The 12,812-nt window shown below is 40.8% G+C and overlaps 1 protein-coding gene across 54 annotated transcripts in view; it reads left to right on the top strand.

Annotated features, from left to right (window-relative positions):
* The window catches only part of Ubap2l (ubiquitin associated protein 2-like), a 55,416-nt gene that overhangs the window by 33,950 nt on the left and 8,654 nt on the right, over window positions 1-12,812 (top strand). For all 54 annotated transcript variants that reach the window (NM_001437910.1, NM_001437912.1, NM_001024798.3 and 51 more), the window contains 10 exon segments: window positions 1,533-1,722; window positions 2,414-2,468; window positions 3,868-4,042; window positions 4,445-4,517; window positions 5,631-5,826; window positions 5,914-6,002; window positions 8,210-8,263; window positions 10,463-10,544; window positions 11,279-11,496; window positions 12,260-12,365. In NM_001437910.1, coding sequence (NP_001424839.1) covers window positions 1,533-1,722; window positions 2,414-2,468; window positions 3,868-4,042; window positions 4,445-4,517; window positions 5,631-5,826; window positions 5,914-6,002; window positions 8,210-8,263; window positions 10,463-10,544; window positions 11,279-11,496; window positions 12,260-12,365 — 1,238 coding nt within the window.

Here is a 12,812-nt window from a genome sequence, read left to right as displayed (position 1 = left end):
TGGAGGCCAGGCGTCAATATCAGATGTCTTTCTCAATCATTCTCCACTTCATTTTCTGAATCAGGATCTCTCACTGAACTTGGAGCTCACTGGACCAATTTGGCTGGCCAGTGAACTCCAGGAAACTCTGTGTCTCCACTCCCTTGGTGTGCTGAGATCATAAATGTCTTCTTAACATACTTTACATAGGTGTTCAAATAAGATCAGACCTTCATTGTTTCATGGCTAGTGCTATACTGACTGAGCCTCTCTGTGATTCCGACAGTTAAAATACAGCCGCCTCTAACCATACCTTGACATCTCCTGCAGTGAAAAGTGCTTTATTTGCTATGGGACTGTCTGTGAGAAGTAAAAATATGAATTCAGAAAAAGAATTACGTAAAATAAAAGCCATAAAAGTAAACGAAAAGAACCTTTTCTGTCTTCTGATAGTTATCAAGGAAAAATATCTTATGTATAGACAATCTTAGAGGAATTTGATAGGGACAAACTTTTTTTCTTAATTACAGGTATCAGACTTTAAATCAAAACCGTTGAGTCATAATTTTTATGTAAAAAATTTTGGATAATAGTTGTAGCTCATGGGAGTGGGGGAAATATGTGAGATAAGAACAGATGCTGTGTTACAGAAACTAGTTCTGATCTGCTATTGGAATAAAATACTTCAGTTAAGAAACTTTAGAAAGACAGGCTGGGTATAGCACTCGAGGTTCAAAGCCAACCAGGGCTAGTGACAACCTGACCTAAAAGGGGATGCTGGAGAAATAACCTGGTGGTTAAATTCTCTTGTTAACCATGTAGACAACTTGATTTTCAGTGTCCACATATTAGTTTACAACCATCAATAATCCAGGTTTCAGGATGCACATGATACATAGTCATGCATGTGAACAAAATGCTGGCATACATAAATCTAAGAAGGTTTTGTTTTTTCAAGACTGAATTTCACTGTGTAGCCCTGCCTGTCCTAAACCTCACTTTGTAGACCAAGGTGGCCTCAATTCACCACTGCCAAGCTAAGAATATCTTTGAAGCATAATTTAAAAAATAAATGTTTTTCCCCCCTTTGTGAAATCCTACCAGTATGTTTGATAAATGTGGTCAGTAGATCCTAGAACAATTTCCTAAAATGAGATTGATCAAAAGATGACTTTTCTTGTCCCCAGGTTTTATGGTATGATGTGTAGGGGTGTACTGAGTGCTTCAGCTTCCCAAGTGCCTGATTTTGGAAATTTCCTCTTGTATTTCATAAGTTATATAAGTACAATGTGGCTGTCTTCAGACACACCAGAAGAGGACATCAGATCTCATTACAGATGGTTGTGAGCCACGATATGCTGCTGGGATTTGAACTCAGAACCTCTTGAATAGTAGTCAGTGCTCTTAACCACTGAGCCATCTCTCCAGCCCACAGTCAGTGTTCTTAACCACTGAACTCTTAACTCTCCAGCCCCATAAGTTAATTAATTGAAATTATTTTATTCCAATTGATCATCATGATTTCTTAAGATTTTCCCTTTGATTTTCCACAGTGAGTCTTCATCTACAGTTTCATCTAATCAGAGTCAGGAGTCTGGTTATCAGAGTGGCCCAATTCAGTCGACAACTTATACCTCCCAAAATAATGCTCAGGGCCCTCTATATGAACAGAGATCCACACAGACACGGCGGTATCCCAGCTCCATCTCTTCATCACCCCAAAAGGACCTGACTCAGGCTAAGGTAGTAACTTCATGATTCCCTGGGCCTTGGTTAACAAAGTAGTGGGTAAAAGTCCCTCTAATATTATTGTTTCACTTTTCTGGAAATGGTGCTACAGTCTTGGAGGTGCCGACTGAGATGCTGACAAAAGCACATTTCTGTGATTGGTAAACTAAAGGTTATTTTCAGCAAATGTGGAGGATCCTCAAGAGTCCGAACATTTCTCTTTGCAATAAAGATTTGTTGGTTATGGCAAAAAACTGTCTCAAATACCTGTCCTTTCCTTGTGGAAGATCTGATTGCTGAACTTCAGGGTGTGTATATATATATATATTAGTAAATCTTCCTTACTCTGGTAAAGGGTAGATAATCTATACCTAAGATGGTTTGAAGTACCTGTCTAGCAGGAAGGGTCTTAAGAATTGTTTTAAGTTATTGTGTGGGGGTAGTGTCTGTGTGCACATGAGTGCTGGTGCCCTAAGAAGAAGCCAGAACCATTAGAATCCCTGGAGCAGAGTTACAAGTGGTTGTGAGCTATCTTATATATGCGCTAGGAATTGAACTGAGGTTCTCCGTGTGGGTAATCCAGGCTCTTAACAGTTGGGCTATCTTGCAGGTTCCCTAAAATATATTTGACCAAAATTAAGTGACTGATAATATCTCTTACAAGCTTGTCTGTTCTTGCTTTTTTTTTTTTTTTTTTTTGCTCCAGAATGGTTTCAGCTCTGTGCAGGCCACGCAGTTACAGACCACGCAATCTGTTGAAGGTAAGTGTTTTCCAGGCTTTTTCTTCTTGGTTTTAATAGGTTTCTTCAATGTTGATAAAGGGTTGTTGTTTGCCTTTTGTAAGGTAGAATCCTGTTGTGTAAACCAACCTGGCCTCAAATTCACAAGATATTTGCCCATTTCTGCCTCCTAAGTGTTGCAATTAAAGACATGTGCCACTGCGCTCCGCTGTGTGCGTGCATGTGTGTTCTGTTTTACTGTTATGTGTACATATGTACCACATGAGTACCTGGTGCTTGAGGAAGCCAGAAGAGAAGAACATTAGGCACCTTGAAACTTGTGGTATATACAAGTCTGACCTGCCATGTCAGTGCTAGGAATTGAACCTGGATCCTAAGGAAGAGCAGCCCTTGTTAACTTCTGGGCTATTAGTTTATAAAGACTCTTGCTGTAACAAAAACTGACCTTGAATACTTTTAACTCAACCTTACAAATGCTGGGATCATAGTCAATATACCACAGTAGTCAGCTTTCATCTTCTCTGTCTTTAGAGGTTATTGTTTTGTTTTTTTATGAGTATGGGTGTTGGTCTGTGTGAGTACCAAGTGCCTGGTGCCTGTGAGGGTCAGAAGAGGAAGTCACATACCCTGAAACTGGTTGCAGATGTGGGTTGTTGGAAATTTGGGTCCCCTGGAAGAATTGAGTGCGCTTTACTGCTGAGCCATCTGTCTAGCCCCATATTTTTTTTTTAAATTACATCTATTTATTTTTAAGTACATTGCTGTTTTGCCTGAATTTATATCTATAGAAAGATGCCAAATCCTCTGGGAACTGGAGATACACAAATCCCATGCAGGTGCTGGGAATCAAACTCAGATCCTCTGGAAGACCAGCCCTTGCTCTTAACTGCTAAGCCATCTCCAGCCGTATTTGTTTGTTTGAAACACATGTTCATGCTGTCACCACAGCTCATCTGAAAAATCACAGTGATTGTTCTGTGTTAGCTTCCCATGAGCTAGATTATAGGAATGAACTAACATATATAAGTTCTCTGTTTTAGTTAAGATTTTTAAATTTAAGGAGTTTTGTTTGTTTTTCGTATTGTGAGTACAAGCATGTTCATGCTACAGCACTCATGGATATCAAAAAAAAAAAAAAAACGTTCAGGAGTCTGTTCTCATTCTCTACTGGGATTTTGGAATCCGACTCAAAGTCATCAATCAGTTGGTTTATGTGGTAATAGGAATGGAACCCAGGGCTTTTGATATAAGCAGTCTACCATGAGCTGTCTCTGTAGTCCAGAAAAGAGTTGTGCTTAACATTTTAACTCCCACTTTTCTTTTTTCTTTTCAAGTAGTTGAGGGTTTTTTGTTTTTTTTTTTCCTTCTTTACTCATAGACATTCTGTTTTCTGATAAAGGAAATGTTTTCCTATTTTCAGGTGCTACAGGCTCTGCAGTGAAATCTGAATCACCTTCCACTTCTAGTATACCCTCTCTCAATGAAACAGTACCTGCAGCTTCCTTACTGACGACAGCCAGTCAGCATTCATCCTCCTTAAGTGGCTTGAGCCATAGTGAGGAGATTCCAAATACCACCACCACACAACATAGCAGGTGATTGGGTGTGAGGATTTAGTTGGGATTGTGAGTTTCAGTAACAGAGCCTTCTGGTCTGGTCTTCATCACTCTACCTGTTGGGAGACTACATTAGCCCTGCTTTCGTGGGAAGTGATGACAAAGGAGACTTACTTTCTGCTTTTAGAATCTGCTCTAGCCATTGTACATGTCAATGTGATCTCAGATTTTTTTTCCCCCCGGAGCTGAGGACCAAACCCAGGGCCTTGCGCTTGCTAGGCAAGCACTCTACCACTGAGTTAAATCCCCAACTCAGACTTCTTGTTTGTTTTCTGCTTTTGTTTTTCTTTGTGTGTGTGTGTTTCCTTATTGGAATTCCAGGTCGGGTAAAACCATGACATTATGTTAAATGGCTAATGGCAACCTTTTCTCCCCCTCTAGTGCATTATCTACACAGCAGAATACCCTTTCTTCATCAACATCTTCTGGGCGTACTTCAACATCTACTCTTTTGGTAAGTATGATGCTTGAGAGGTAGTGTAGTTCATGGTTTATATTTTTGAAGTTCCCCTTGCCTTTGCATCTGCCTCTCTAGTGTTGGGGTTACATGCATTTAACACACCTGGCTCTCCCAGTAACAAGTTCTTGACATTTTCTTTATGACTCAACTGAGTTTTTAGGAAAAGGAGTAAAAGAGTCCAGAAGTTTTGTACATGTGGAGCATAACTAAAAGTCTACTTTTTCCTCTTTATAGAAAATAGACAGGGGCCTCATTTCCTCTGTTAAATGCAGAGGTCTACTCCTACAATAAAGTTCCAGGATTTTGGATGCAGAGGCAGGCAGATCTCTTGAGTTCAGGTCCAGCCTGGTCTACAGAGTGAGTTCCAGGACAGCCAGGAATACACAGAGAAACCCTGTCTCTAAAAAGGGGGGGGGGGGGGGGAGATATTAGCTCAGTGATAGAGTGCATCATTAACAGTCATAAGGACCTCAATTAAATTCCTACAAAAGTTGTGTCTTTTAACTGGTATAATTATTTCTGTTCTTATCCTGGGAAATGCTTAATATAAATAAGTCTTTAAAATAATAGGAAGCAGAATATCTTTCTGAAAGTGGTGTCTAGATGAATTACTTTGTGCTTGTAGCTCCTCTTTTGAGGAATTAAGCTAGGGTTACTTAGGGAAGGGCGTTCAGTTTATGTGAGCCCAGGAAAAGCTGTGAAGGCTAAAGCTTTCTTAGGAATCTCGTTCCAAAACAACAAAATTTTAGTTTTGAAGTTAATACTTTCTTCCAGCTTATATTTTAGTCTTATAAGTTAACTAGTGAAGCAAAGTGTGAAAAAGAAGGCTGTGATACACTTTATAGTTCTAAGCTCTTCCCCACTTACTAATCAACATCATTGGTCCCTATGGAATTTGTCCCCACCCACTTTGCTGTTTTTCTGAACCAAGTGATAATGGTCTGTGGGCAGTTGTAGCTAGAGATTTTCTTTTATCCTGGCAGAGGGAATTCTGGTACCCTAGGTTATTTTTTTTAATTTCAGATTTGATGAGGTCAGAGATAGCTTATCTTCTCTAACCTGTTGCTAATCGTTGTCTCCTTTATCTTCTACTGCCCCCTTTTGAAGCATACAAGTGTGGAGAGTGAAGCGAATCTGCATTCTTCCTCCAGCACTTTCTCTACCACGTCCAGCACTGTCTCTGCACCTCCCCCAGTGGTCAGTGTCTCCTCCAGTCTGAATAGTGGCAGTAGCCTGGGCCTTAGCCTGGGCAGCAACTCTACTGTCACAGCCTCAACTCGAAGCTCAGTTGCTACAACTTCAGGTAGCTTTGCCTACCTAGGTGGGTGGCATTCTTGTGGGATGGAGGAGATAGTAAATTGTATAACCGTATGAAAATGTTCTCTTTCAGGAAAAGCTCCTCCCAACCTTCCTCCTGGAGTCCCGCCATTGTTGCCTAATCCATATATTATGGCTCCAGGGCTGTTACATGCCTACCCGGTAAGTGGGACTGAAGGTTCTTCTCCACCAAGTGAGGATGGTGTGACTCTTCTTTATAGTTCTGGATTCAGATGGAAGACAATAATTAAAGCAGAATAAATGAATGGTACTCACATGTGGGCAAACAGGTTTTAAATTATCGTGTGTGTGTGTACACCTGTTATGTGCTAAGATCAGATCAGAAGAAACTGGACTTTCCTTTTCACCTTTATTCAGGTTCCAGTTTAGCTTGCATCATTTGGTGGCACACACCTTACCTGCTAAGCTATATCATTAGCCAAAAAGAGCAACAGGGTTTGTGTGTTGTTTGCTTTTCTGTATCTGGGGTTTTTATTTGTTTGTTTACATGTATGCCATATACACTGTAGTATACCTGGTGCCTGTTGAGGCCAGCATTGGATCCTCTGGAACTTGAGTTACAGAAAGTTGTAGACACCCCCCCAATGTGGGTGCTGGAAATCAAATGTGGGTCCTATGGAAGAGCAGCCAGTGAGTGCTCTTGAAATACTCTCCAGGTTCCACCCTTCAAAATGAAATAGTTTTTGTAGAGGAAGGACTAACTTAGACAGAGCCCTTTGCTGAGTATTTATTCTGTGTGAATAATGATCTGGATCTTGAGCATCAGAGGCCAGAGTATGTAGTTTCTTGGTTGTTTTTTATATTGCTTTTGCTTCTTCTATCTCTCTGGATCTCTGCCTTTTCTGACTTATTTAGATCTCAAATCAAGAACTACTTTAAATGTGGGTATTCAATACCCACCAAAATGAAAAATACTTAAAAATTCTGTTTAAAACACCTATTTTTGCTAGGTGTATTGTCAAATGCCCTTAATCCTGGTACTTAGGAACCAGAGGCAGGTACAGACCTGTCTCTGTGTAGTTTGAGCCTGGTCTGAGCTACAGAGAAAACTCAAGGACAGCCAGAGCTACATTTGAAGATAAAATGAGAAAAGTAAATTAAAATTCTTTTTTCAATTTCTTCGGCCAGGTGTGGTGACATTGTGTTTAATCCCAGCACTTTGGAGGCAGTGGCAAGTTGATCTTTTGAGTTCAAGGTCAGCTTGGTCACCCTACTGTATTTTAAGCCAGCTAGTACTATACAATGAGACCTTATCTCAAAACAACAAAATAAAAAAGCCACCTATTCTTAGCCTAGGGAAGAAGTTTAGATAAAAGATAAATGAACTGTCCAAATTGCACTCTTAACTTTTTTTATCTTTTGAGTTGGGGTCTTGTTTAAGGGCAGGAGCCTCTGGGGCCTGCCTTTTTGTTTTGTTTTGGCTGCCCTTTTATTAATTGGCAGTTTCATACATATCTAATATTTTGATCATAACCACCTTTTCATTCTTGTTCTCCTCTCATTCCTTCTTTAACTTCCCTTCTTCCTAACACTTCCCCCTTCCTACTTTTTTTTTTTTTTTATTTAACATTCTGCCTGCGTTATGAATATGTACCATGTGAAGGTAGATAGGTATGGAGGTCAGAAGAGAGCACTGAACTTAGAACTAAATTACTCATGGTAATGAGTTGTCTTGCAGGCTCTGGCAACTGAACTACATCTTTTTCAAGAACAAGTGCTCCTAATCACTGAGCCTCACATTGCATACTTTTTTTAAAAAATATATTTCCATGTTTATGAGTGTTTTGTCTGTGTACTATATGTGTGTACTTGGTCCCCCTGGTGGGCAGAAAAAGAGCATTGGATTCCCTCAAACTGGAGTTACAGATGGGTGTACACCATCTTGTGGATGCTGCGACTCAAACCTGCTTCCTCTGGAAGAGCAGCCAGTGCTCATAACTGTTGATCCATCCTGCTAGCCCTCACATTGAGTACTTTATAACAGTAACACTTTGTACCTAGAAATATGGGAAAATAAGAATAAAATGTGAATCCTTCAAATTTCAACCGAGATTTTAAAAACTGCAAGAGACAGTGACTGCTCAATAGAAATTAAAGCCTCTTTTTCATGTACTTGAATCTACCCATTCTCCCCTACAGGTGCTCTGATGTCAGCCTAGTCTTTATATAGTATGTGGCTTAAGGAACGCTTTAGGACCTTTTGTGAGGCATTTAATCTCTTTGTGCTTTATTACTTCCCACTTAAAACAGAAGGGAATAATCTGCCTTGCTCTGACAATGAGGATATATGTTCTTTATCTTGCCTTTTGTTCCCATCATGACTAGTTCTCATTAATGTTTTCTTGCAGCCACAAGTATATGGTTATGATGATTTACAGATGCTCCAGACAAGATTTCCATTGGTAAGTATGTGGAATAGAAATTTGGAAAAGAACATTAAATTGAGGGATTGGGGTAGGCGCATTGAGGCAGGGTTTCACTGTGTAGCCTTGGCTGTCTTTGAACTCTGTAGATTAGGCTGACCTCAAACTCACAGAAATTCATCTCTGCCTCATCAATGCTGGGATTAATGGTATGTGCCACCACCTCCAGGCAAAAACATTAAAGTTAATGTTGAAATCAGTTGTGGCTCATGCTTGTAATCCCAGCAGTTAAGAAGTGGAGGCAGAAGACCAAGAGTTCAGAACATGCCTCAGTTATATAGTGAGTTCAAGACCAGTAACTCCTTTCTTTCGGGGGGGGGGGGGGGAATAAACAAAATTGACGAAGGATTCTCAGATCATTGTCACAAACCTAGTTGTTTCTCTGTCTCTCAGTCTATTGTCCCCCCTCCCCCCATATACTTTATTATATACATTTATACTGGGAATTGAATCAGGGTACCAAAACACTTGTGACATAAGCTGCAGCTCAAGTGGACTAATAAAACTGTTAACATGCTTCCTATCAACATCAATTTTCTGTTCTGTTTTATTATTATTATTATTTGAGACCCTTATGGTTGAACCTAGGACTTCATGCATGGTAGGTAGGTACTCAACTGCTGAACTGAATTCCTATCCTTTTTTTTGAATAGTTGGAGAGGTATCTCACCATGCTTTCAGGCTAGCCCCAAACTACTGGACCTCATATTTTCCTGCTTCAATTTCCTAAGTATCTAGGACTACAGTCATTTATAGTGATAATGTGTTATAGCATGGAGTGTTGGGGGGGGGGGGTTAATTATAGGTAAAGGTCCTTGTTTTGCTTGTTTGCTTGAGTTGGTGATCTTTTTATGTAATCCTAGCTATGTATACTGAGTACTAGGATCAAAGGCATGTGCACCACTTCCAACTTCTCTGGTTTTTCCTAATTTTTTTCTCTGACTCTCTTCTTTACTGATGAGTTCCCCTGAATCCCCAAAATGGTGTGCTTTCACTTTATTCTTAATATGGTGATTTTGACAATATTAACAGGAGTAATTTGAATTAATGGGAGCTCTAGTCAGCTTATTCGGATAGTAACGATATTTTTAATATCTTAAGGGTTTTTTATTTGTTTGGTTGGTTTGGTTTTAAAGACAGGGTTTCTATGTGTTTCTCTCTACCTGTCCTGGAACTCCATTTGTAGACCATGCTGGCCTCATCTGCCTACCTCTGCCTCCTGAGTACTGGAAATAAAGGAATGGGTCACAGTACCTGGCCAGTCTTCAGACTTACGTAGTGTCGGTGGTCAGACCTACCTCCTGCATTTTAGGCAGACGTTATACTTCAGAGCTTTTGGTTTCACTAAATTGCTTAAGCTGGCACTGAACTCATTTTTTTTATCTTAGGGTGGCCTAAACTTGGTAGTAGATTTCAGGCCACCGTCAACAGGACCAGCTTATGTTGTATTGATACAGAATCTCATTAGGCTATATCTGGCCTTGGTGATTGTCCTGCTTCAACCTTCAAAATCTTAAAAATAATGGGAGTACCACCACACACAGCTTTTGTTGTTTTGAGACAGGAGCTGTGTGTGGTGGCACATGCCTTTAATCCCACTATTCAGTCTACATAGCCATAACTGTGTAACCTTGGCTAGCCTAGGATTTGCCATGTAGACTATCCTAGTCTCAAAGATCCACCGGCCTCTGTCTCCCATACAGTACATATGCCTGCAGGTGGCAGAAGAGGATATTGAGTTACCTTGTTTTATCACTTTGCCCACCCATCCACAAACCTTACTGGCTGTGCTGGAGGCATGCCCAATGGTCATACCCACCTTTTTACATAGATGCCGGAGATCAAAGTAGTAAGCACTCTCACCTACTGAGTCAGTCTCCGCACTCAGCTTCCTAAGCACATCAGGAGAAAAGAACCTGTTTTCTCAAAACTAGCTGGGAAGATGTATATAAGATTAAACCTTGTTGGTTCTGCTAGACCCTAATGAACATATCTGTAGACCTTGTCTGACTCTACTCACAACAGGCCAAGGGACAGCGTATATAATATTAATTGGAGTTCATAGCGGTTCTAAGCTTTTAAATCAGTAACTGGGTAATTTACAATAACCCAGTAATCTCATGCTTCTCATCTTTGAGTGAGTGGAATTTAATCTCTGCTCTTTTATTTTGATTCTAGGATTACTACAGTATCCCGTTTCCCACACCCACCACTCCACTTACTGGGAGGGATGGTAGCCTGGCCAGCAACCCTTACTCTGGTAGGATTGGGTTAGAGATGAATACAGGGAAATGGGGGTTGGAGGTAGAGACATGATTATCAAAAAGGGTTCCATAATTGAGATTTTTGACAGAATTCTGAATTTTTCTCCTTCCCACTCCCTATTATTATGGGGAGGACAATATTATTATTTCATAATTCCATTATAGAAATGTGCCTGTGCCATCTTTTTATATTATCACTTTCTATTGACTTGTTTCCAGGCATTGTAGTTCTGGATATTGAATGCAGGTTTTTCACCATGCTAAACATAAGCTCTAGTACTGAACTAGACTCCTAGTTTTGATGGTTTTTTTGCTTGTTTTTTTGGCTAGTCCACCATTTCCCTGGAAGTGTGATTGAATAGTTTTTGTGAGGTGTTGGTTGGTTGGGTTTTTTTTTGTGGGGGGGGATTTCAAGACAGGGTTTCTCTGTATAGCCTTCACTATCCTAGAATTGACTCTGTAGACCAGGCTAACCTCGAATGCAGAGATTCGCCTGCCTCTGAATGATGGGTTTAAAGGTGTGTGCAGCCACCCCTACCTGGCTGATTTTTGCGATTGATCGGTCATTATCTTTTCATTTTTCCTCAACAATTGTTGTACTTCAAGCTTTCGAGAAACAAGGGTGGGATGGAGATGAAAGAAAACAAGTTGGCAGAGGAACATTAGGAGGTTTCATTCTGGGAGCCTCTTTGCACATTATAGCATGTACAGCTAGCCCTTCTTTTCATAGGCGACCTCACCAAGTTCGGCCGCGGGGATGCCTCCTCCCCAGCCCCAGCCACAACCTTGGCCCAACCCCAACAGAACCAGACGCAGACTCACCACACCACGCAGCAGACATTCCTGAACCCGGCGCTGCCTCCTGGCTATAGTTACACCAGCCTGCCATACTACACAGGGGTCCCGGGCCTCCCCAGCACCTTCCAGTATGGGCCTGCTGTGTTCCCTGTGAGTAACTGACTGGTTGTGGTCTCCTTGTTATAAAGGATCCCAATTCTGGACACCATCCTAGTTGCTTTCACCGCGCCTGACTCCTTAGAAATAAATGAGGATAACCTGTATATAACTCGTATCTTTGACCATTTCTGGCCTGGGAAGAAAGGATATAAGGATTTTTAATTAGAACAAGAATTGTCTGATTGTAGACTTATCCAAAAGAGGACTGTGATACTGTGTGTCTTTGCTAACCCCTTCTTTCCTTATAACCATTGTCTTTAAACCACTCTACCTTTTTGATTTCTTGGGTCAATTCTGAAAATATTAGTGTATCGATTACTTCTTTGTTATTTTAAAATACTATGACTAAGAGCAACTCACAGTAGAAAGTTGATGTTTGGCTTACAGGTTGAAGGGGAGAGCCCATAATGGTGAGGTGCCAGGAGCAGGAAGTAGTAGAGAGATGAGGAATGTTGGGCAGGGCTACAAACCCTCAAATCCTTTCCGACTGATGTACTTCCTCCAGCAAGGCTCCATCTCCTAAAGGTTCCAAAATCTCAAGGAATGAGGGGTCAGATATTAAAATATGAGCATGTGCGGGTGGTGGGCATTTTCTCATTCATCTATCAGGAAGATTCCCATTTCACTGTTCAATCTGTGACTGACCTATGTTACAATAGATATCTACCTAAATGTTCAGTCTTTGGAGTAGGACGAGTGAGACAGATGCTATCTGTTGCTGGGTCATTCCCTTTCTGTCCTTTTTGCTCTTCAGGTGGCTCCTACCTCTTCCAAGCAGCATGGTGTGAATGTCAGTGTGAATGCCTCGGCCACCCCTTTCCAACAACCAAGTGGATATGGGTCTCATGGATACAACACTGGTAAGTTCCCTTTGACCTTTGCTCAGTGGTCTATGTGGGATATTAGCAGGTGGGACAAGACCCACTTGAAAGTGTCAGTAAGGATATGACAGTAACTCTTGACATACAATGCCATTGTTTGGCTGGTTTAGGTGTCTAAGAAGAGTTTGGCTAGGACTTGTATCCGCTATTCACAGTGGGAATGTTCAAAAGGTTTGTGTTGGCTGATCTGAGTTTGAGAAATAAAGCAAGGATCCCAGGTTTCTCTGAAATGACAGTGAGGAAAAATGGTAGTATGCATGGCACTGAGAGTTGAAGAGTACTGAAGAGAAGAGATCAGATATATTCCTAACTAACAGACCATACACAATAAGTTTGGCATAAATGTGTTTGTATCACTAATTTTGTTGTATGACCCCCTTTTTAATTCTCTAGCTAGAAGACCTACAATGTGGAGAAAAACAAGTA

This window comes from Rattus norvegicus, chromosome 2 (assembly GCF_021556685.1).
Source record: "Rattus norvegicus strain SHRSP/BbbUtx chromosome 2, alternate assembly SHRSP_T2T, whole genome shotgun sequence".
In the NCBI taxonomy this organism is placed as follows: Eukaryota; Metazoa; Chordata; class Mammalia; order Rodentia; family Muridae; genus Rattus; species Rattus norvegicus.
This window is presented reverse-complemented; position numbering and strand designations above follow the sequence as displayed.